At 37.8% G+C, this 24,689-nt stretch overlaps 1 protein-coding gene across 4 annotated transcripts in view; it reads left to right on the plus strand.

Annotated features, from left to right (window-relative positions):
* The first annotated feature begins 1,943 nt into the window (after positions 1-1,943).
* Positions 1,944-24,689, plus strand: part of med14 (mediator complex subunit 14) — a 37,043-nt gene continuing 14,297 nt past the window's right edge. For 3 of the 4 annotated variants that reach the window (XM_002932793.5, XM_004911773.4, XM_004911774.4), the window contains exons 1-20: positions 1,945-2,959; positions 5,047-5,073; positions 6,162-6,267; positions 6,696-6,869; positions 7,590-7,719; positions 8,162-8,290; positions 8,732-8,839; positions 10,959-11,091; positions 13,769-13,919; positions 14,755-14,866; positions 16,866-16,991; positions 17,587-17,665; positions 18,835-18,994; positions 19,701-19,895; positions 20,134-20,268; positions 21,236-21,312; positions 21,492-21,652; positions 21,747-21,893; positions 21,975-22,066; positions 23,966-24,118. In XM_002932793.5, the coding sequence (XP_002932839.1) occupies positions 2,775-2,959; positions 5,047-5,073; positions 6,162-6,267; positions 6,696-6,869; positions 7,590-7,719; positions 8,162-8,290; positions 8,732-8,839; positions 10,959-11,091; positions 13,769-13,919; positions 14,755-14,866; positions 16,866-16,991; positions 17,587-17,665; positions 18,835-18,994; positions 19,701-19,895; positions 20,134-20,268; positions 21,236-21,312; positions 21,492-21,652; positions 21,747-21,893; positions 21,975-22,066; positions 23,966-24,118 (2,580 nt within the window). In that variant the 5' untranslated portion in view covers positions 1,945-2,774. Of the gene's footprint in view, positions 2,960-5,046; positions 5,074-6,161; positions 6,268-6,695; positions 6,870-7,589; positions 7,720-8,161; positions 8,291-8,731; positions 8,840-10,958; positions 11,092-13,768; positions 13,920-14,754; positions 14,867-16,865; positions 16,992-17,586; positions 17,666-18,834; positions 18,995-19,700; positions 19,896-20,133; positions 20,269-21,235; positions 21,313-21,491; positions 21,653-21,746; positions 21,894-21,974; positions 22,067-23,965; positions 24,119-24,689 lie in introns of all 4 variants that reach the window. The other variant, XM_004911772.4, reaches the window with a different exon arrangement.

The raw sequence follows: 24,689 nt of genomic DNA on the forward strand, positions 1-24,689 counted from the left end.
ATAAAATCTGAACATGAAAGAAATAGAGATATGAAGGTAATTTTTCCCATATAAGGTGGAAACCTTCCTTGCTGGATTAATATTATCTGTATACTGCCTATTTTTGTAAGTCCATGAAACCTGCTTGCGCATGCGCAGTTGGTGGTAGCAGGAAATCAGCTTAAACTGTGCATGCGCAAGCAGGGTTGGTGTCGGCAGTGAGACCAGAAGACTGTTTACTTGCAGGGAAGATGTCGGCCAGGTATGCAGCTGCGCTGCTCTGCTCTTTTAGGTTGGGGTTAGCTATAGGGACAGTTTTTAAAGTTAGAAACTATGTGATAAGGGAGAAGTGAGGGGGGTCATGGAAATGCTAGTTAAGGTGGCTTTTATAGCCCGGGGGGGTATAGTTCTTCTTTAATAAAACTTCTCCAGTAGAATCCTGCATTGAAATCCATTTTTCAAAAACACAGATTTTTACATTTCATTTGAAAATGCCACGTGACGCTAGCCATATTATTCATTTCCCAGGGTGCCACATCCATGTGACCTGTGCTCTGATAAACTTCAGTCACACTTTATTGCTGAGCTGCAAATTGGAGTGATATCTCCCCCCTCTGAGCAGCCTATCAACAGAACAATGGGAAGGTAGCAAAATAGCAACTCTCAGTAGATATCAGAATAGCACTCATTAGTAAGAAATCCAATCTGGCTTGGGAATCCTCCAGTTACATGGGAGTAGAAGAAAAAATAAGTTACCTGAAAGCAGTTCTAATGTGTAGCACTGGCTCCTTCTGAAAGCTCGGAATCAGGCACAATGCACTGGCTGCCTACATACCAATATTACAACTAAAAAAAAAAATTTTTTTGGTTCAAGAATAACATTTTAAATGGTAGAGTGAATTGTTTGCTATGTGAACAATGTAATTTAGAAATAAAAAGTACACCATAATGTTTTATATATAAATAATGCCATAAAATCCCTCTTCCGGTTGTGTACTGTGTGTTAAAAAAGGCAATGTGGCGACATGCACTTACATGCGTGCTCCAATCTCCTGCTAGCTTTCTTTTTAAAAAGGATGTTAGTACAGTGCTCTGGCTTCACAGAGAATTATAAGCCATAAATCTTTCAAGGACCAGAGATGACCCCCAAAAAGGGAGCTCATGCTCGCTCCTTCGCTGCTGACAGCTTTTAGCAAAGTAAACCATGCTGACGAAATGAGGAACAGAGCAGGCTTATAATCCTCCATGAAGTAGGATGGCTGCACTAACTTCTGGTTTTATAAAGAAAGTCAGCTAGCAGGAGATTGGAGAGCGCATGTAAGTGCATGTCGCCACATCGCCTTTTTCCACACAGTACACAACCGAAAGCATGATTTTATGGCATTTTTTATGTTTACAACATTAAAGATAATGAACTTTGTCCAGGATAGAAGTTTTATTGGGGAAAGGTAGAGTGAATTTTTTGCTTATAGATGTTGTGTTACTGTTCCTTTAATGATATTTTGCCAGAAGTGGGCTATTGGTGGGCAGGCCGCATTATATGAAAGAAGTTTGCATTAGGGACACCAATCATCCATCTTTCGCCCCATTTTAAAAAGTCTGATGGGGGTGATATAGAGCTGGTTTAGGATTTTATATTTAATGAGTCTATCTTTACTGTGTGTATGTGTGTGTATAGCTTTGCCATTTTTTCTCTTAATATTTAACTGTATTTATTATTATATTATATATCGCCAATTTATTTCACAGTAGTTAACAAAGATGTTCCATCGTTCACGCCAGTCCATACACACATCAATATCAGGCGCTAACAATTGAATAGGTCTTATAGCAAGAACCCCCGTGGGTAAAAGTTATGCTCGAACTGAAACATACAATTCACAAAAACAAGTCAGCTGAGACACCTGCTAATTCGACTCCTTATCAGCGCTTTTCCCATGAGCACTTACGCACAGACGTTCACTGTCGTAACCTCACGCTTGCTTCATCCGGTTTTGTCCCCGCCTCCAGCTCCATTCTCTTCCGGTGTATGGGGGAGGAGGAGAAGGGGGCCGCTGAGAAGGCCTGGGTCTCGTATAGGTTAGTGTTTGGGTTTTGTAGGGAACCCTTGCCCACCACAGCCCGGCACACAGTACAGTTCTAGCGCTTGGAGATCATAAGTTACCGTCCGCTTAACAGAAAGGATAAGAGGAAAGGAAGAAAGCTAACTTCGACTGCTTTTTCGGATCTCAGTCTCCCCGCCATGTCTCCGGAGCGGCTGTTGCATACAAGCTGCGGCTGAGATTGCTGGTTACCTGCTTATTTTTTCACCCCGCGGGCATCTTCCATATCCAGCTGGGCCTGGGCAGCCCTTGGTGCTGGCTTTCATTCAAAGCGAAGTGCTGCTGTCTTAGTTTTAGCCCCTGAACCCCTTCCCCTCCTCTTCTACCCCGGGTTATCTGTGCTGTGTTTCCCATCCTGGGTGCAGTCTGGTGGTAATAGAGGACGGGGGAGGTTTCTATATATTGATTTCTACATTGAGACTGTGTCTGAATAATCATCTTTTTGTTAACCTTTCATATGGTTGATTTGATGAGCAGCCCACTTGTATTATTTTATTATAACACAACTTTAGAGTCTGCATTATTTATTTTGTAGTCTGTTTTTCTTCGTTTTGAAGTGTGGCTCATTTTAATTGAATGTTCGTTCTTTAGTCATAGTCTATACTCCTTCATTATTATATAAAGACTTTTTTTTATTTCACGCCCGTCCACCCTTTTCTGGTGATCACTGTTAAATATAGCCACGGTCCAAACATGCCACCAGTACAGCTAGAGAGCAGTCAGTTGGTGGTATCTGGGGGGCCCACTTCTGTGCCTCAGCCTCCTCCACCAGGCACTGTAGTAGCCTCAACGGCTGCTAGTCATGGCTACCGACTCAGCACCCTGATTGAATTTTTACTTCAGCGGACTTATCAAGAACTCAACGTATTGGCTGACTTGTAAGTAGATATCCCACAGTATGTTCTGCGTTAAACATTTACTGCATGCTCATATATATATATATATATATATATATATATATATATATATATATATATATATATATAATAATCCAAAATGCTGTTTATGAAACTTGCCATTGCAATGGGGTAAATTATTGCATTACTGTATTGGATGAAAGCATCTGCCAGAAACAAGTAGGTCACGCGCGGGTCAGTTTTACCCTGCTAACGTTGTAATCCTTTTGCTAGACCATTTTGTAGTGTTTGGACTAGCTGATACATTTCACAGTTGGATTTTGAGCTTATATATGGTCATCATCCAACAACATAACATGTAACAAGTGACAGTTAGAGAGAGTAACTTCAGTGCAATAGGATTTCTATGACTTTGGTCAGTTGTGTGTGTGTGGTCACGTATGTTGGGATGCTAGATGAGTAAATGCAGGATAGAAGACTAGAAAGAGTCTTTGGCTTGGCACATTTTGGGTCAGTACTTGCCTGTAGTTGCTAGGTTAACAAGCTGCTATCCTAATTTGTGCCTTATTGCAGATTTCAAAATCTGGGGGTGAAACAGTGTGGGAACTTTACTATGACATTAGGGGCAAGGTTTAACCCTCAATACCACTGATCCACATGTAAGAATTATTATTGCTCTTTAATTTCTGGGTAGGAAAAAAATAAGATATATTTGTATGGTTTGGGCTCTTTTAATGTACCTTCAATCATCCCCAAACATCTCACCTAAAGCTGTGTGATATTAATGACTTACATTGTCAGCATGATTCACAGGATAGCTGAACTGACTTTTAGGTAATTTCCCCACTTTCCTTCTTATGGTGTATGCACCCCCCATCATACAATATACCTACCCAGATTGGCAAATGAGCATATTGCTATTTGCAACAACTCTATTGAGGTGAATAGGAAGTACTGTGGCGTAGTGTACACAGGGTGTTGCCATGCAAAAATGTGTTGGTTCTTGTCTTCTGGCAATAATTAGTATGTAATTGCAATTCAACACTTGTGGTTTAGCCTTTATTTATGATGCAGGGACATCTTATGGTCTTGACTGTGGGCTGCAAATGTTCTTCCTGGCATGAGTGATAAAACTTTGTCCATTTAATTCTTAAGCAGGTGCTGTTATTTTAGGTTATCCTGTTAAAGGATAAGGCAGTATACTTTGTGTTCAACATGAGATTAATCAAAATTACCTGTGCTTAATGTACACATGACATTTTTATTGATGCTATTCCATGTTTGGTACTTCTATTTTTAGATAATTTGCCTGCATAATGGGCTTCTGCTTGTTATTAAACCAAAACAGTCACAACATATGTTGTTGGGGGGGGGGGTAGTTTATACAGAGCTTAATTAATGATTCAAACTAAGCAGCTAGGAAGAATGGATTTTCAGCATAAGTTCTATATGTGTAATCAGCAGCATTGCATTTATGAGAATTGACAGAGCATGCTTGCAGCTGTGCTTCTAAGGTGGTTCTTCCATGAAAACAATCACTCCTGTGTTTGCAAGAGTTATGTGCCTGACAAACCCAGATTCATGTGCTTTCAGTCTTTTTCTTCATACAAGTTAGTGCAGAGTATTTTTGAAACTTTATATGTAGGCTAATATAACTCACCATTGCCCTTGATTTGGCCATATACACGTGCTGATATAATTGTTTAGTATGATGTTTGGCATATATATATGCTGAACAGAGGATTCCATTAGATATCTACATACGATTCATATTGTTTGGTTGGGCAGATTTGAAAATTTCGTCTGCCAATGCACCATCTCAGTTAGCTCATGGTTCATTGATGGACAAGGAAAGTAAGATCAGACGCAGTTCTTTGTATGGTTACTATCTATCTGTTTGACCCTTGGGCCAAACGGTAGGATTCCATGTGGGATTGAATAGTGTATGGGCACCATTAATATGGAGTAGAGATTAGGAATATTAGATCTTGTATTGTGTTTGCAACAGTTTATAAATTCTTACATAAAATTACAATACCAAATAGAAAACGTTATTGGTTTGTGTCAATAATTTTCTTTTTTTTTTTCTGTGCGTGTGTTTCACCCAGACTTCCAAGGAAGAGTGACATGGAAAGGTAAGTAATTTTATCCTTATTTAATTGCAAAATAAAAACATTGTACTATAAATTAATTATTGACATATTGCTGGAGATGGTACTTAGTCTTTTGTCTGGAGATAGGCAGAGAGAGTTTGGCAATTAAACCACAAACGTGTCACTTGCACATGCTTTGGATCAGTTTAGTCCATTGTCAAAAACAGAGCCTATTCTGGCCTTAATTGCTATGTAGCTGTGTGTTTATGATTCTAGGGTCATTAAATTAGCTTTTTTTTTTTAAACAGTGTGGTCTTCGAACTGATGTTGGCTTTGAGGGTCCTTATAAACTGGCACACTATTTACCTTTGCTTACCTCTGTCCGCAAGCCAAATAGGCCCTGCCTAAAAGCTCAACATCACATTTAAGGCTAATGTCACACACTGTGCACAGAAATGTCTGATTCTGCCACTAAATACTACCATTTCCTTTAATTGCTGTTGTGTTTCACCATGTACAGATGGAGTGAATTTTGCACTGAGAAAGTTGAAATGTGCATTCTTGTCCCAGGTGACAAGCGATTGCCTGAAAATGGTGCATGACATTATTCTAACCACTCTGTCTAAGGCTCATGCCACACGCGGCGTAGGGCTGATTTTTTCGGCAAGCGGTAAACCGCTTGCCGAAAATTCAGCCCTACACCTCGTGTGGCATCAGCCTTAAGCTCTGCTTTTTGCCTGACAAAAATCAGAGGCAGGGGGTCACTTTACAATGGGGCATTAGCACTAGGCAGCAGAACCCATGCCGACCCCTCTTTCAGAGCAATCACGCTGTCTGCCCTATAAGAGCTACATGTTTGCTTAATAAAAACTTTTTTATTCATCTGTTTGGCAGCTATTTGATGCCCCTTGTAAAATTCCTACTGAAGCAAGGTTCTTACTTTGCCTTGTGGCAAAAGCACCCCTGGGGCTAGGTAGGACTTAAAGTCACTGGTACAATCGTGTTAAAGGAGAAAGAAAGTAAAATCACTGGGGAGTGCCAAAACTTACATTTACATTGCTGTGACATTTGCTTTGACTTACAGAAAAAGATGAGATACCTATTTACATTTTATTATGTTTTGCTTTTAGAAAGATTGAAATAGTGCAGTTTGCAAGCCGAACACGGCAACTCTTTGTCAGATTATTGGCATTAGTAAAATGGGCCAACAATGCTGGGAAAGTAGAAAAATGTGCGGTAAGTACTCATAATGTGCTTATGTATACCACTTTATGGTATAAATTGTATTGATTCCCCCCTACCTTTTAACAAGGTTAGAGAGTTTTTTTATGTATTTAAAATAAACCCTCCACTAAAGTTGTCAGCCTTTCAGCTACCCATCCAATTATTTGAGCCACCTAGGGGGCAGCGGTGTAGTATAGGAACCTATGGGGCTAGTTACCAAGTATTTAAACCAGTATTAAATCCTATTGAAAACTATAGGTTCAGAGGTCCTGATCCAGAACTGCACTATTGTGAACACCATTTTCCACTCTTGTGAATAAAATGTTATCCCTTTTCCTATAAATAAAAAGATTACATGTAAATAAAAGCGTAGGGGTTTTGGCTGCTGCATGAAATAAAGCGCCTGCACGGTTGTAAATATATATTTTTTTATTTTACAGATGATATCCAATTTCTTAGATCAACAAACCATATTGTTTGTGGACACAGCTGACCGACTAGCATCATTAGCAAGAGATGCACTTGTCCATGCTCGCTTACCTAGTTTTGCTATTCCTTATGCTATTGATGTGCTTACAACAGGATCTTACCCAAGGTTACCAACTTGTATTCGGGTATGCGTTTTCCAATATTTCCTAATTGCTACTCTACCTATTGTTAATAACCCTTCTTTATTATTGTGTTGCTCACTGATCCTTTAACCCTGCTGGTGCTCTTTGATCTTGCCATGCTACTTGCTACCAGACAACAGATGGCGTTGCATAGATCAAAGAGTAACCCAAAAATGTTATTTTTATGTTGCTGGTCATCTTTCCGCTGCAGCAGAATTTATGATTTACAGCAGACAAGTCATTAACGGTTTGTTTTTATTTATATTTTTTTAACTTCTCCAAACCTGTTTATCAGTATCTGTACTGAAATAGTCATAATGCAACATGGATATTCTGGAACATTGCTGTCCAACTTATTGCCCATTAATTTGCACACAGCATGTTTGAAGGCTAGATTATATTAATATGATGTCATACAAACTGGGGGCCATAAAAATGATTTGGAGGGCAACATCCCAACCGGCCTTGGGCCTCCTGTTCGACAGTCTTGCTCTGGAAGATAGACAATTCCATGTCACTATCATCATTACTTATTTGTTAACGTCAGAGAGGAACAGCTAACACATTCCCAAAGGGTTCTCATAAGCATCCAGTGGGAAATAAATTTCAATATCATTGATATTAATAACTTTGTTGGTTTCTTTTTGATGCAGGTTTATTTTTAGGTCACTCTTTAGGTATATGCTGTCTTTATATTTAACTATTTTTTCTTTTTTATGATAGGATAAAATAATTCCCCCAGATCCCATAACAAAAAATGAAAAGCAGACTACACTTCATCAACTCAACCAGATTCTCAGGCATCGACTGGTAACTACAGATCTTCCTCCACAACTAGCGAATCTTACTGTTGGTAAGAAAAAGCAAAATCTATGCTATGTAAATGTGTCTGTGGTATATAAATAAGGATGATAAAACAGTGTGCAAATCATTCTTTGCTGTTGTAAGATGTGCTGTATCAGTTACTGGTTTAATAATGTACCTTTTCTTTAAAACCTTTTTTTTTTTTTTTGTATACACTTATTAACAATATAATCATTATACATATATTAAACATATAGAGAAGTGTAATTTGTAATGTTATGCTTACGATGCTTTTTTTTTTTTTTTTTTTTTTTAGGAATTTTTACTATTTAACATTACATTAACACACTTTTCCGCAGATCTTTGAGTTCATTTTTATGGTTTTCTTACTATTATGTATGTTTTAGACAGTTGTGCTTGTTGCTGTGTTAATGTAATCTTATGTAATGGTGGTTATGTTATATAAGTATAGAAACTTCCTTTTTTAACAGCCAATGGCCGTGTAAAGTTTCGAGTTGAAGGTGAATTTGAAGCAACGTTAACTGTTATGGGTGATGACCCAGATATCCCTTGGAGATTACTGAAATTGGAAATACTTGTTGAGGATAAAGAAACTGGAGGTAACTGGGAATCTGTTTATTTGCTTATATAGCAACAGTTAAAGCATTTCAACCTAACTGTGATTATATTTCTGGCAGTATTTTTTTATAGTGATGCTTACATTCTGCTGATCTTAAAAGCCTTTCTAGCACAGCCCATGCTTTCTAAAACTATAAGCTTTCCTCCCCTTCCACTATCCTGTGATGGACCTTGCTGTTCTTTCTGTCATTGCTGCAGTAGCTTGTGGGTGGAGTTTTTCAATTTAGAAAGCACAAATAGGTAAATTCTCTTTTATATAGAAATATATGTTCTGTGTATATTAAATACAAATTAATGTACAGGTGTGAGTCAGTATCACTTGTAACACTTTAATGTTATTAAATATATACGTATATATGTATGTTTTATAAAATATACACAGTTAGCAGTCAAAACCCTTTTTGTACCATTTTGTCTTTAAGATGGCCGTGCATTAGTTCACAGCATGCAGATCAACTTTATACACCAGCTTGTTCAGTCAAGACTTTTCGCTGACGATAAACCACTTCAGGACATGTACAACTGTTTACGTATCCTTGCAAACTAAGTCTTACTATAAATGAGATCTTGTTAGCCTTAAACCTAAAGCTTTTTGTGATAGTGTGCTAATGTACAGGAATCGTGGCCCACTGTTTTGTACTGCTTTGGCGCAGTATATATCAATGTATATTTATGAGCACAAGCTATATATAACTTGTGTTGACAACGTTTTCTGCCTATTTTTTCCTAAAAAAAAAAAAAAGTTTAAGTTTTGATAATTGTCAAGAAATAGGAAATTCTTACTACTATAGGCAAAAACCCTATGTTTAGAGCAAGCCTTAGACACTGAACTCATGGAAAAAAAAAGAGTATACTGCCCCTTTTACTTTTTCATGAAATTCTAGTATTCATTATAAATAAGTGTAAATTGGTATTAGTTATATAGTTTGTAGGGATTTTGATTTTTTTTTCCTCTTAGTGTTTTTTCCTCTTAGCAATTTTTTGAAATTGGTTTTTAGAACTGATTTCTAGGGGTTAATTACCAAGATAATATTTCAGTCTCCAAGCTTCAGAGCCGTAGAATGATAAACTTTAAATAGTTGAAAACTGTCTTAGAGTTGAAAGTTAGTTAAGGCCTAACCTTACTTAAAAATTAATAAAAACGCACCGTTGTCTTAATATGAAAATCCTACAGACGCCCAGTACCAAAGAAGAGTTGGCGCTGCTAGACTTAAGACCTAAAAATTTGCCACTCTCCAAGATGATTTTGAACTTGCCACTCTTATTTACTTTCGTTATTTACAACTTAGACATGCCTTTTTCGCTCAATTTCCCACTAGACCAATACAACTGGAAGAATCCTCTCTAGAAAAATATTTACATAGGCCGGACCTAAGAAAGGCCTTATCATGGTTTTATATTCTACAATGGCAATTGACCCGTTCGCTAAAGCCAAAAATAAATGGCAGGGAGACGATATTAGACCTTGATGACGAAATGTGGAATGATGCCCTAAAACAAGTCCCAGAAATAACAATGGCAGTTAGATTCATTCAACTTGAGTTTATTAATCGTGCCTAATTAACGGCCCAGAAATTGGCAAAGCTCTATCCTCAAACGTCTGATATATGTCCCAAATCTGACTCTGTAATGGGCTCCTTCTTGCATGTCTTTTGGGAGTGCCTGGCTATTCAACAGTTATGGTCTGCAGTACAGGTATAGGACCCGTTATCCAGAATGCTAGGGACCAAGGGTATTCCAGATAAGGGGTCTTTCTGTACTAATAAATCAATAAAACATTATTTAAACCCAATAGGATTGTTTTGCATCCAATGAGCATTATTTATATCTTAGTTGGGATCAATTACAAGGTACTGTTTTAATACTACAGAGAAAAAGGAAATTCGTTTTAAAATTCTAAATTATTTGATTAAAATGGAGTCTATGGGAGAGGGGCTTTCTGTAATACGGAGCTTTCTGGATAATAGGTTTCCGGATAAGGGATCCCATACCTGTACTAAAATATGTAACTGAAACATTGTCCCTTCCAATATCCTTTGTCCGAAAGTGTGTTTGTTAGGGCTTTTGGAAGACTTGGGGTTGTCATCATACCAACGTTTGTGTTACTTGCAACTTTTATTCTATGTTAAAAAAGCTATTGCTAAAATGGAAATCCACTGTAGCCTTACCTTCTGAAGGAACTTATTAATGAAACTGGTATATATGTCTAGACTCTAGAGGCTGTCCAGCCAAGTTTAATGCAGTTTAGGACACATGGTTAAATGCACAATCCTGATAAACAAGCCAGGCTTGCTCTAGCCATTTATGTTTTCCTTTCTTCTCCCCTTCTTTCTCTATATTGTTAAAATCTTAAATCTTTAAATAAAAACTTATTAAAATAAATAAAACAATATAAGGGAACTCTTCTTGTAGAAAAGGGCCTAGGGCAACATTTGTATAATTGTACTACTTAATACATTTGCAGGGCCCACTGGCTTGAGGTGGCCCTGATTTGCAGCATGCCTACAATGTCCATGTATGAAATGAGGTTTTTATATGCTGTATTCTACTGTTTTTGTTTGTAAAATAGTGCATTATGTGAGTATGTGTATCTGTGTATGTGTGTTCTGTGATACCAAATGTATTTAGTTTTCCTTAACAATTTCTCAGATTCCTTTTGCCTGTCACTACAGTTAGAAGTCCTTCATTCACAGACATTAATGCTGATCAGAGAACGTTGGGGGGATCTTGTCCAAGTGGATCGATATCTTGCTGGAAAATTTCTCACACTTATTGTCTGGAAGTATGACTTTTTTTTCTTTCCCTCCCTTAACTTTGACCTTAAGTATTTGAAGGAGGTGATTATTCCCAAAACCTTGCTGGGATCTCAACTAACATTGCACAGTGTTTTTGTCTGCAAATGCTATTAATATTAATTTGGATTTGAACTGTTGATAAGTAGCCAAAATACCAAATATGTAAATCACTTGGTCACTTGCACTATATATGTAAGTTACTTATTTGTTTTGACTGTTTAATGCTGTGGTAACTTGGACTACAGTTTTCCAGTTTTTATTCACTGCAACTTTCTTGCCTTAACCCTTTCACTGCCAGCCGTTTTGGACCAAAGTGGAACTTCTACTGCCGGACAGTTTTTGAACATTTTGCACTGTTTCACTTTAGGGGCCTTTCCTCTGGGGGACTTTTAGTTTACCCAGGAAAACAATATATTGTTTTTTTCGGGACAACCCAGGCTTTCAGAATATGGTAGAATATTGGTGTAATTCCAATTCTGTAACAAGATATAGGCTTCTAAATGTCTAAAAAATGTAAAAAAAAAAAACACATTTTCCATAATATAAACACACATACCAGAAACAAAAATTATTTTATGCACAAAAATACAACTGATTTGGAAAGTCCCATGTCTCCTGAACGTGCCAATACCAAATATATATAGTTTTATGGAGATTTCTCACTTGTATAGGTCAAAAACTCCCAGCAGTACACTGCCAAATTTCCAAAGCACTGCTTTAGAAAGCTGCATACTTTAGATTTCAAGGCCAAAAAATTCACTAACAGAAGGTTTATCCCAGAAAATTACACATTTCTGGAAAGAACAGATTCTGGGGACATTTTTAAAAAAAATTGCTTCAAAGCTTCCAGTCTGCAGTATCTGATCTCCTATAGGTTATAAAGTAACCAAATAAAACACCCTAAATATGAACGCCAGGGGTCCACTGAACAGTTTAATGCCCAATATGTATAGGTTTACCCAAGTATGTGGCATGTAGGGGCCCAAATGTGAGCATAACCCCATATGATCAATCATTTCTGTCATTTCAGCTCCAGCAAAAGCAACACATTTACATCATTATATGTGGGATAAAGCTAGTAAAAAGTATGCTCACCCCAGAAAGTCATATATATTTTTTTTTTTTAAGTACACATTCCCCCGAATCTAAAATGGGTACCCATGTCTTGCTATTCCAAAGTACCAAGCCGCAAAGCTTTTCTAAATGTAGTAATTTTGATGACATTTCCAAAAATCCACTCAAAGCTTCCACTTTGCAGCATCTTATCTGCCACATAGCATTAGGTACCAAGATAAAAAAGTACCTAGCCGTAAAGCTTTCATGTTTGCCGATTTTTATGACATTTCAGAAAATTGCCTAAAAATGTTGCAATTTGCCGCAATTATCTCACACAATTTCTTGCGTACAAAGGCAAATAACCCCAAATAGGAACACCTAAGGTCTACTGAACAGTTTGATGCCCAATATGCATAGATATACCAAAGTCTGCGGTATGTACTGACCACAAAATGAAAATAGCGCATATGGATTTCTCGCCTGCCAACTCAGCTTTTGCACACAGAGCCCCCTGTCTGCGTATTATGTGCAGTAACCCCCCTAACTATACAGAGACCCCCAGAAAACCATATATTTTTGGAAAGTACACATTCTGATGAATTCAAAATAGGTAAAGTTATTTTTCTTCACCAAAGTTACACATGGCAAAGCTATGCTAAAAACAGATCAGGAATACTAATACAGGGATAAAAATGCAATAAAACCACAAATTGTGCGAATTAGTGAAACGACAAAATAAGTCACACGACAGTGTAATTAGTGGTCAGAATATCTGATCCAATAGTCCCGCTGTCAAAATAAACAGTTTTTAGGGAAAAGAAACTAAAAACAAAGTGGTAAAAAAAAAAATTTTTTTTTTAAAAAGGGTGTATACATGTGTGTACATGTGTAAAAGTTGTGTGACAGTGTGTAAGTGTGTATATAAGTGTGCAAAATGAAAAAAACAAACAAACAAAACTGCTAAATTTTCTGCTGTAAGTGTGTGTAAATGTATGTAAGTGTGTGTAAGTGCAAAAAAAACCCCCACCTTACCTGTCCTGAAGCAGTGATTGCAGTCCTGGTCCTCCTGCTGCAGTCTTTATCTGGGCCGGTGCGGGGGTGCTTGGGAACAGGAAGCAGGAAGTGAAGAATAACCAGCAGACGTGATGCAATCGCGTCTGCTGCTTGGAGGTCAGCCCTGCGACGATCGCATTGCAGGGCCAACATGACAGCCCCCTGGCTCGTTGCCCAGGGGGCTGTCATCTCAGTACCTTTATCTGCCAAACAATGTACGGCGCACGTTGTTGGCAGATAAAGCCTTTTACTGCAACAACGTACGCCGTACGTTGTTGGCAGTGAACGGGTTAATGTAACTTCTGTCCCTTTCTTGTACTTCATGATATGTTAGTGACTCAGAAATTAATATTTTAATTTTCTCAGTATTCTATGAATTAGCATACATGTGCAAACACAAGCAGGGTCCATTTAATAGCTTACAAGTTTTTTTCTGTAACGAAAACTTTAGTTATTGAGGGACTGCAACTTCTTGCATCATTTGCGATGTTCATTAAAGTCTTAAATTTTTAGTTTCTTGCTTTTAATTAGTGTGTTTTTTTTTTTTTCTTTTAGCCAACAAGTTCTTGGAAGAAAAACTGGAACTGCTTCCGTCCACAAAGTCACAGTCAAGATTGATGAAACTGATTGCTCAAAAACTCTGCAGATTTCACATGAACCTCCTTTGCCTGCTTGTGATTCTAAACTAATGGAAAGAGCTATGCGGGTAAGATTTATAAACTTTACGTGCATTTTTATACTATCTAGATAAATTGTTGGATTAATCTGCATATTATTGTAAGCTCTACGGGGCAGGAGGTCCCTGCCCCGTAGAGCTTACAATAATATGCAGATCCTCTTGTGTCTTTGACTCTTAACTTATTGCAACTGTATTTATCTGTATTTATTGTTATACTTTGTATTTATCTATTATCTTATTAACCCCCTGTTTATATTAATGTATTCTACTGTACAGCGCTGCGTACATAAGTAGCGCTTTATAAATAAAGATATACATACATACATATTTCTTGGGGTGGGGGAGTGTCTTGAGCTGGCCACATGTAAAGATATTTCAACCTCAGTCTTTAGTCATTCTCACGCAAAACTTGGTCAACTTAGTTAATTGGTCAAAATGGCAAAATGGGCCAACCAGGGATGCAGTTCTTAGTCGTTCCAGGATCTCTGGTCAGAAAAGGCAGTCCTTATTTTAAGTGTATGATCTATGGCTTCCATTGGTTTCACCATATTTGGAATGTGGATTAGTGGGGCAGCCAAGATCAAAGGGGTTACAGTCAAGTTAGATTGGTGCGGTCTGGCAAATCACTCTGTAGCATGAGACAGGTGGAGGTCTTTCCCTATTAGTAATGTCATTCTGGTGGGAGAGGGTTTACCGTAAGCAGACTATTGACCACATTGGAACTGGGCAGGCTAGGATTTGTGTCAGTCTGTAGTGTACTCACTAATCTGGATATGTGTAGATGCTATATAAAGGATGATAGTAATATCCTGGACTTTGGTCTGTGTGCTGCATTCTTCTACTCTATATTTTTCTTTTCCAGATAGACCATCTCTCAATAGAAAAGCTGCTTATAGACAGTGTTCATGCACGGTCACACCAGAAACTCCAGGAGCTGAAGACCATCCTAAAAAGCTTCAACCCCAGTGACAACTGTATGTGTGTGTTTTATACTTTTTGGGGGTTTTTTTCTTACATTGGAACACAGTTTCTTTGTACTATATATTTACTTGACCTTTTCTCTCCGTCCATCTAAGGGGCCAATTTATTATGAGTCAGTTAAGAATTACAAAGAGGAATCACACATGAATAGACATCTTATGAATAGACAAATATTTTCACTGATTAAATGTGTAAATTAATTTAAACATTTCTGAGAGTCAGGGAAGTATTGATAAATGGGAGAAATCTCAAACAACTGGGAATCCTTCAAGCTATTCCATTTTGATAAGTTTGCCCCTAAGTGTGTGTATTCATATAGGCATGCCTCAGCTCCAATTGTTGGTTTATATGCACATGAAGCAGCAGGGGGGAGGTTCTTTCACTCTGGTCTGTAAGCACACCATTAAGTTAATAAACACACACATTTTATTTGTTTTCAAAAGTTGTTTAGTTATCATTTTCATGCATTTACCTGCATCCTCTTTCTCCTGAGATGGCAAATAAGACTAGGATCACACTTCATTTCATTGAGAGACTTTGGCAACATGAGATTTGGTCTTATACTTTTTAGTTCATACCAAAAATGTCAAAAGCCCACCTGCACAGGGAGGCTCCCAGCAGTTTACTGAATTGGTCTCTGAAGGGTTAGAGCAGTGTCCTTGGGGTGTCCAACACACTTTTTTTTTTTTTTTTGACGGTTGCCATGGACACAACCCTTGACGGCTCCACCTCTGTCTCACTGATCTGACAGTGGTGCAGTGACTGCAGTAAAGCACACCCTAACAGTAAAAGCTCTCTTTTTCATTGTATTCTACTGTGAGTACTGTGCCCCTTTAAGATCAAGCAACTGGCACCCAGTGCTATGACCTGACGATGCTGGGAGGGAAAAAAAACTCTGCATTTTGGAGGTTTCTGTTAAGAGATGCTGCTTACATTGGGTATTTAACACCCGTACCATCTTCCTTGCACGATTGACCATTGCAGTAGAAGATGAGTATTTCTCAAAACTGTTCTTTAAATTAAAAGTGTTTTTTATGCAGCTTATAATTCACCCTTTTAGGTTGCCATTTAAAAGTAATGGTATGATCTACTCAACTTCCCAGGTTGCTACATAGTACTTAATGCTCCCACGCTGTCGACTGTGTTTTTTACACCATCCATGGTATTTGAATCCTTTCACTTAGGGGCTGATTTACTAAGACACGATTTCGAATCCGAATTGGAAAAATTCCGATTGGAAACGAACATTTTGCGACTTTTTCGTATTTTTTGTGATTTTTTTTCGGCGTCTTTACGATTTTTGCGTAAAAACGCGAGTTTTTCGGCGTCTTTACGATTTTTGTGTAAAAACGCGAGTTTTTTGGCGTCTTTCCGAAAGTTGCGCAAAGTCGTGATTTTTTCGTAGCGTTAACACTTGCGCGCAAAGTCACGCCTTTTTCGTAGCGTTAAAACTTAAAAGGCGCGATGTTTCGCGCAAGTTTTAACGCTACGGAAAAGGCGCGACTTTGCGCGCAAGTGTTAACGCTACGAAAAAATCGTGACTTTGCGCAACTTTCGTAAAGACGCCGAAAAACTCGCGTTTTTACGCAACTTTTGCAAAGACGCAGAAAAACTCGCGTTTTTACGCAAAAATCGTAAAGACGCCGAAAAAAATCGCAAAATTACCGATCATTACGAAAAAAACGCAATCGGACACATTCGGCCCGTTCGTGGGTTAGTAAATGTGCCCCTTAGTGTTTCTCTATACAAGTCTTGTCAACTGTTTTTGAGGTACAGTTATAGAGAGAATATTGCCAAAACTGGTGACTAATCTTTGCTTGATGCTGTTACACCAGCCAGTATGTCCTGTGCTTTGTACGAGGCACCTTTTAAACCCCATATTTTTTAATTCCCCCTTTGTACTTAGCCCAGTTGAACTGTTGTTCGTGTTTCACATTTCACAGACCCAAAATTATGTCCAAACCATTTTGCCTATATTTTCTTTTGTTTTAGCTTTTGTAGAAACTGCTCTTCCAACCCTGGTTATTCCCATCTTAGAGCCATGTGGCCGCTCTGAGTGTCTGCATGTATTTGTGGACCTTCATTCTGGCATGTTCCAACTCATGTTGTATGGATTTGGTAAGTAATGTAAGAAACTGTTTTTGTGGAGTCTTGTTTTGTGGTTTCTTCATGGGTGTCAAATGTTAGGCACCCCCCTGTAACTGTAATCACTTGCCTGTTACCCAGGGGTTGGTGCTTCTGTTCACAAAAAACTGCACTGGCCCAGGGTATTTCTGGTGGAGCACCACAGAGCTTTCTTAATGTGGGTGTGCATGCGCAGTCGAGTGACTTTAATAAAAACCACTCCACTCCACTACTCAGCTTTTTCAAAGGTACCCCAGGCCCATACAGTTTTATGCAAACAGGGGTACCGCCCCAGTATCAGGTAAGTGATTACAATCACTGGGGAGTGCCTAGCAAGCTTTGAAAGCACTGGTATGTGAGTACTCTTCTTAGTTGAAAAGGATAAAGGCACTCGGCCTTTATATGAATACTTTTCTTCTTACTGCTATAAGATTTTGTAAATAAGGGGCGGGCAAATACCCCTCATTTAACATTTTCTATGTTTGTAAATTTACTGGGAAATTTTGTATGTACTGAATCTTTTTCTCTCTTTTGTACCAATTGTCACAAGGCTGATATTTATCATGCTTATATCAATGTGTTTGTCTAGACCAGACCACTTTAGATGATATGGAGAAATCTATCAATGATGATATGAAGCGGATAATTCCTTGGCTCCAGCAGCTTAAGTAAGTTACAAAAAGCAGTGACTTAATGAAATACTTCATCTATTCTGTCTAGTATTAGAGAGTTAAGTATTCATTTTCATAAATGTCAATTATTAAAAGCTATTTGCACTGACTAGTTTTTAATTTCAGCTTTAAGACTACCTTTTTCTTTTTCTTTTCTTGCAAAATTAGGCTTAGTTCTTGGAAATACCTTTGATGATTAAAATTTATAGTATTCTTTTTATAGGCTGAGAGCCAACTCTACCCCCTTTTTTTGTCATGAGCTAATTCAGCTGCATCAACACTATCTGAACTTCTTAAAAAAAAAATGTTTTTTTCTGCACAGGCATACCTGATTCCTCAGATCAAATAAAATTATTATAGTCAGTCTGTTGTTGCTCAAACCTGTTACCCTCTCCCCTTAAATTTACAGTCTAATGTAAACCCTCGCTCATCTCCCTTCATCCATTGTGAAGTGATGGATTCTTAAACTTGAATTTGTTTATACCAACCACTCAAGAGAGCTTATGGTTGGTACTTCTGTGATCAGAAGTAAAAATTACTAAATGACCTCATGTCAATGGGGGGATTATTTTATATTTAAGTTCTCCGTTTCTCATAATGCTGACCATACCACCCCGAGTGGTATTGTTACCCACCCATTTAGCAATACTCTCTTCTGATGTGATTTGCGGCTATGGCACATGAGGAATTTGTCTGCTGCTGCCATTGGGTGAGAAACATTGGGCAATCTGTTGTCTGGCACCCTGTATTTTTGGTGTTATTATTGCAGATTTTATGTGGCTTGCGGTTAAGGGGTTCAAGTGTTAAAAAGGTAAAGTAAAAGAAAGTTAATTCATGATACTTTTAGTACATTGTATCAGTATTACCCAATTTTGTCTTACCTGTGTTTTGTCAGAATTTGTCAGTACCAGCCAGCATTTGTTGTATAATGAACCCCTGTAACATCACTGGAAATACTCCTGTATGGCTGTACATTTTAAACTGGAAATAAACAAATAAAACATGTCAGCCTTATGTAACAAGTTACTTTGTATATTTTAAAATTCAGAATGTCATTTGTGTTAACGTTTTAAAGGTCATTATCCGCATTAAAATCTATCATTTCATTTTTTGGAGTTAGTAGACACTTCCTTCGTTTACTCAGTTATCCGTTATTCTCTTTTTAGGTTTTGGCTTGGGCAACAGCGTTGTAGACATTCAGTAAAACATCTGCCAACAGTTTGCAGTGAAACACTTCATTTAACAAACTACACAACTCATCCAATCAGCAATCTTTCCAGGCATTCACTATATATAAAACTCACCCGTCTTCCACAGTATTACATCGTAAGTACTTTTTCATATTTTTCTCACTAACTGTTTAGGAGTGTCTGGGTATCTTTTAAATGTGACCAAGCAAGGGGTTGAGATTAGGTAAAAGTGAAACTATTTCCCAAATGTATTTATAAATGACACATTTACAATTTTATTCTTGAACCAACAGATTTATTTTTTTTTTAAGTTGTAATATTGGTGTGTAGGCAGCCATCTCAGTGCATTGTGCCTGATTCTGAGCTTTCAGAAGGAGCCGTCGCTACACATTAGAACTGCATTCAGAAAACCTATTGTAGGGGGGGCGATAATCACTCCAACTTGCAGCTCAGCAGTAAAGTGTGACTGAAGTTTATCAGAGAACAGGTCACACACGTCTGTAGCACCCTGGGAAATGAAGAATATTGCTAGCCCTATGTGAAATTTCAAAGTTCAAAATAAAAAAAAATCTGGTTGCATTCTTGAAAAACAGATTTCAATGCAGATTTCAGCTGGCTCCATATCTGAGCATAAAAAATCCTATTTTCATAAATGAAATTTCATAAATCCTGTCTATTTTGTAAATCTTGCATCTGGTTATCTTGTTGTAGTACTACATTCTGTAATATTTTTTAAGTCTGTAAATGTTTGTTGTGGATTAATGTTCCCTTACAGCGTTGTGATGTAAAATAGACTTTTACAACCAAGACACTGATAATACAATGCTCACTTTTTCCAATAGGTTGTTGAGATGTTTGAGGTTCCTGGTAGCCCGACTCAGTTGGAATATGCCTACCACTTTCTGTCTGTTAGTCACACAGAAGGCGAGGATAACCCTCCTACTGCTCTTGTGCTTCAGAAGTTCAAACCAAATGTTGAAGATCTTGCATTAGATGGAGCATGTCGAAAGCAAGTAAAGGCCGGCAATAAGCGCAAGGTAGGGTTGCCAGGACTAATACATATCTTTTCGTATCTAGTTTTTTTTTTGTACTACCTTTTTGCTGCTTTGTGCTAAGTATTCCTATATATAATACCAGAGCAAAGATATTCATTCTTTTTTTTTTTTTTTTTGTGTCTTTATCAGCTTTATATTTGGATTTTCTGGTCCTAAGATTTAAAAATTATATTGTTAATTTGTCCAGCTCATCTGTTTGAATTTTTTTTTTTCTTTTCAGCTTTCTGGAGAACAGGGCTCTCCGGAATCAAAGAAACCAAAGCGTACAGGAGAGATCTGTGCCTTTAACAAAGTCCTTGCTCACTTTGTAGCCATGTGTGACTCTAACATGCCATTTATTGGCCTTCGGATGGAGGTGGGTATTTTAAAACTAGGATTATATATGACATATTGCATATTTAAAGATTAATTATGAAAATATAATAAATGTCTGGCAAATTCTGGGGGATGTAAAGGCAAGAAAATAAAATCCCTTTTCCTGGTTCCCTACTTATAAAGAAACCTATCTCTAATATACTTTCATTATAAAATGTGTACTGTTTTTATAAAAAACCTGATTGTATGCAGTTCTATTCACCTTCACTTTCCTCGCTCAGACTGCTGCGGATACAAATCTCTACATGGTCCTAGCTGCTCTGCAGGAAACAGACACACTTTCGAATACCAGGAAAGCATTCAGACCTGCCTATCTAACCTTTACTAACCTTAGTGGAAACAACCCTCGCATCCTCCTTCCCAGCCATGCAAATCTCTGGCACAATTGGACGTTTCCCTGCAGAACAGCCGGCTGTGTAGAGAATTGTGTCCGCAGCATTGAGAGTGAGGAAAGGGGAAGAGAACTGCATACAATCAGGTTTTTGTTTTTTTATAAAAATTGTAGATTTTTAATGGAAGTATATTAGAGAGAGGTTTTTTTTATAAGTAGGGAACTAGAAAAAGGGATTTTGTTTTTTGACTTTACATCCCCTTTAATAACACTCATCCCTTTTATGGGTATCCTTTTTTAACCCTACTGTAAATAATGACTAAATAATAAAGGTCGTTGCTACAAGTCAACTTATTTTGCATAAGGCAAATCTAATTGTAATACAAATACATTTACAAATAACTTGAAATCTACTGAACGTTTTTTGTATTGTAATTGTTATTGAAAGCTGCAGAAGCCAGCTGATTAACAGACCTAGAGGAGAACTGACTTTTTCTACATTGTTTCAACGTAGAAACTGATAAACAAATGCTATGAATTGCAATTACAATTACAAATTAAGCTGGACATATAGGCACCAGTTTTAATTTTGTGTTTTTTTTTTTTTTTCCCTTAGCTATCCACAATGGAGATCCCACATCAGGGTGTTCAGATAGAAGGAGATGGTTTCAGTCATGCAATCCGATTATTAAGGTAAATTAATTACATGTGTCAAGAGCTGGATATAACAGACTGTGATCTCAGTGAGCATAGTCAGCATATTCCTAAAGACTATGCTAATATGAATGTGTGGCTCTGTTGCCAGCAGAAATGGCAAAATCCATATTGTAGTTGTCCCCTAGAAATTTTCATTGCTTCTTTTCCATTTCAAGGGTGCCACCATGCAAAGGCACAAGTGAAGAAACCCAGAAAGCACTTGAGCAGTCTCTTCTTGATTGCACGTTTCGTCTACAAGGAAGGAACAATCGCACATGGGTCGCTGAGCTGGTGTTTGCTAATTGCCCTTTAAACAGCATTGTATCTAGAGAGCAAGGTACAGTGTTTCTTTTCGTATAATTTTTTTCTTTAGGTAGACTTACCATAGGTGTGAAAACCTTTTCAAATTTTTTTTTTTTTCTGCATTATAGGACCTACACGACATGTTAACCTAACATATGAAAACCCACTTTCTGAACCAGTAGGTGGACGCAAAGTTGTAGAAATGTTTCTGAATGACTGGAATAGTATTGCACGTCTTTATGACTGTGTATTGGAGTTTTCGCGGAGTTTACAAGGTACCAGTTTTCCCTATTTTGCCCATTGCATTTTTAATTTTCCTACAAAGTAATCTGCAATGGTGTTTTCTTTTCTCTCAGACATACCGGCTCACTTAAATATGTTCTGTGAAGTTCGTGTTTACAACTATCGCAAACTTATTCTGTGTTATGGACCCACAAAGGGAAGCTCGGTATGTAAACTAAAGGCAATGTGTGTAAGACAAAGGTATAGATACTAAGAAATGCCTAAACATATCTCTCTTTAAGGCTGTATTCCCCCTTGGTCTAAAAGTACACAGGTGCCCTGTCACTTCTTCTGCTTATAATCCTTTAAAGGGCAACTAGCATGCGTCCATCAGGATTGTATGTAATACTGCTTTAAAAAAAACATTTGCATAGTACATTAGGCTGTACAAAGATGCATGTCGATCCAAGTTTATCCTTCTTACCTGCTAACTGATGGAGAGGAAGTCCGAAAAACCCTTATCTTCAGCATTCTCTAACTTCCAAATTAAGGTACTAGTTCATGGATTAAGTTTGTTGAGTTAATTTAAATTTTCTCACCTACTTAAACCACCTAAGGAGGGAATTCCACATTACAACACCTTTTATTGTCACATTAGGGGGCACATTTACTAATCCATGAATCCGAATGGGAAAAATTTGGATTGGAAACGAACATTTTGCGACTTTTTCGTATTTTTTGCGTTTTTTTTCGTCGCCGTTACGACTTTGTCGTAAATTGTCGCGACTTTTTCGTAGCCGTTACGATTTGCTCGTATATTGTCTCGACTTTTTCATATTGAGTGCTCGTAAACGGTGGGCAAAACTTTCAAACTTTGCATGATTTTGGAAGCCCCCCATAGGACTCAATGGCACCCTGCAGCTCCAACCTGGCCCAAGGAAAGTCTCCCATAGGGCTCAATGGCACTCTGCAGCTCCAACCTGGCCCAAGGAAAGTCACGATACTGAAGCTTGAATGAATCCTTTTCGTACTCTGCGCGACGGCTATGAAAAAGTCGCGACAATTTACGAAAAAATCGCAAAATACCGATCATTGCGGAAAAAAAACGCATTCGGACATTCGTGGATTAGTAAATGTGCCCCTAGGAGTATCAGTGCTGTGATTTGTCGCTGTTATGGGGAATTCCCAGCTACAAGATTCCCCACCACTGTTGACCACTGAGCCACACTTATGACTAACTCAAATAGTAATATTAACAGAAAAGGAGACTTGTAGAAAGTGATAATGAGATGTTGGCAAGCTTGCTACTGAGATAATGTTTGCTTAGGCAGAGATGAAACCACAACCGGAGTCAGTAATAACTGAAGCCTGGTAGAAATAAAGCAAATGGATTCCCTTAAAATTTCCATTAACAAATGCATAGGGGAAACAATGAATATATAATTACTCGTTAAACATAGTGGACTGCCTAAGCTTGAAGTGTGCCAGAGCTATTTTCTGACTGCTTAGTGCAGATAGTACTTTCAAGATGCCGATGGGGAAGCTGCCTAAAGGTGCACATTACCAAACAGGGTTTCTGCTTGAAAACATTGTGCATTGTTTATTGAATTAACATCAGAAAAAATAGTTTACTATTGAAAAAGTTACAACCTGTTTTCTGTGTCCATATATCGTAGTGACATGGGTCAGCACTTTTTTCTCTAGTCATTTTAGTTGAGCTTGTGGTCTAGTCTCTAAAACTGACATTTGCAATCCCTTAAAGTCTGATTTGCTTGCAAAAATCCACAAAAATACAGTCCTACTGTACTGCACATGTGGCAATTACAGGTACCCCCCTCCCGCTTTGCTTGCTGCTGGATTTAGCCTCAATTATCCAGCAGTACTCAAGATATTTCTTTAAATTTTTTTTTTTTTTTTAAACATGTAAATTGCTGTCTCTATTTTCTGTATGGCACTTTTGGACAGGACTATCAAGGGAATTAAAATCTTTGCCCCTAAGCATTTTAATTAAAATTTGTAGAGGTGTACAGTTAACTGAAGTCATTCCATAGTGTCTTTAAGTTCTCCTTGATGCTGCAGTATAGAACTATTTAATCCCCTAAACATTTGTTCTTTCATATTACAGATCAGCATTCAGTGGAATTCTGTCCACCGTAAGTTTCACATTTCACTTGGCACAGTTGGACCTAATTCAGGGTGCAGCAACTGTCACAATATCATTCTTCATCAGCTGCAGGAAATGTTCAACAAAGTCCCAAATGTGGTGCAGTTATTGCAGGTATATTTCTGTTTAATGTAGGATGTTTGCCTAATGGGAATTATACAAAGAAACTTCACATGCTTCTTTGCTTGGTTTGTATGCTCATTTCTGCCTTTCAGGACTCAATATAAACAGGATATTCTCTGCTGCTGCAGATCATACATAAGAAGATGTTTTAGGGATATTAACTCTTAAGTCATTGTTATGGCAGATTATATTTTAAGGGCACCCAGAAGCTACCACTGCTGCTTTAAATCGTTTTCATGATACAGGATATTTGACTATTAAAGGACATGTAAACCCCCACACAAAAATGTAACCAGTAAACAGCCTCTTTGAAATCTTTAAATACCTGCCACTCCTGTTGTTGTTCAAAAGTTAATAGTAAGGCTGCAGCATCCCCTTTATCACTTAGAATTACTTCTCCTCCTGTAACCCACTCACCCCCCTTCCCTTCGTTACTGAGCATGCTCAGTTCTTCTTAACTCAGTTTCCTAAACACGCCCTCCAGGCTAGCAGCCAATAAAGAGATGGCATTGCTGGTTTCTATAGAAACTAGCTCTAGTTGTGCACTGTGGGGGAGATGTGC

This window comes from Xenopus tropicalis, chromosome 2 (genome assembly GCF_000004195.4).
Source record: "Xenopus tropicalis strain Nigerian chromosome 2, UCB_Xtro_10.0, whole genome shotgun sequence".
In the NCBI taxonomy this organism is placed as follows: domain Eukaryota; kingdom Metazoa; phylum Chordata; class Amphibia; order Anura; family Pipidae; genus Xenopus; species Xenopus tropicalis.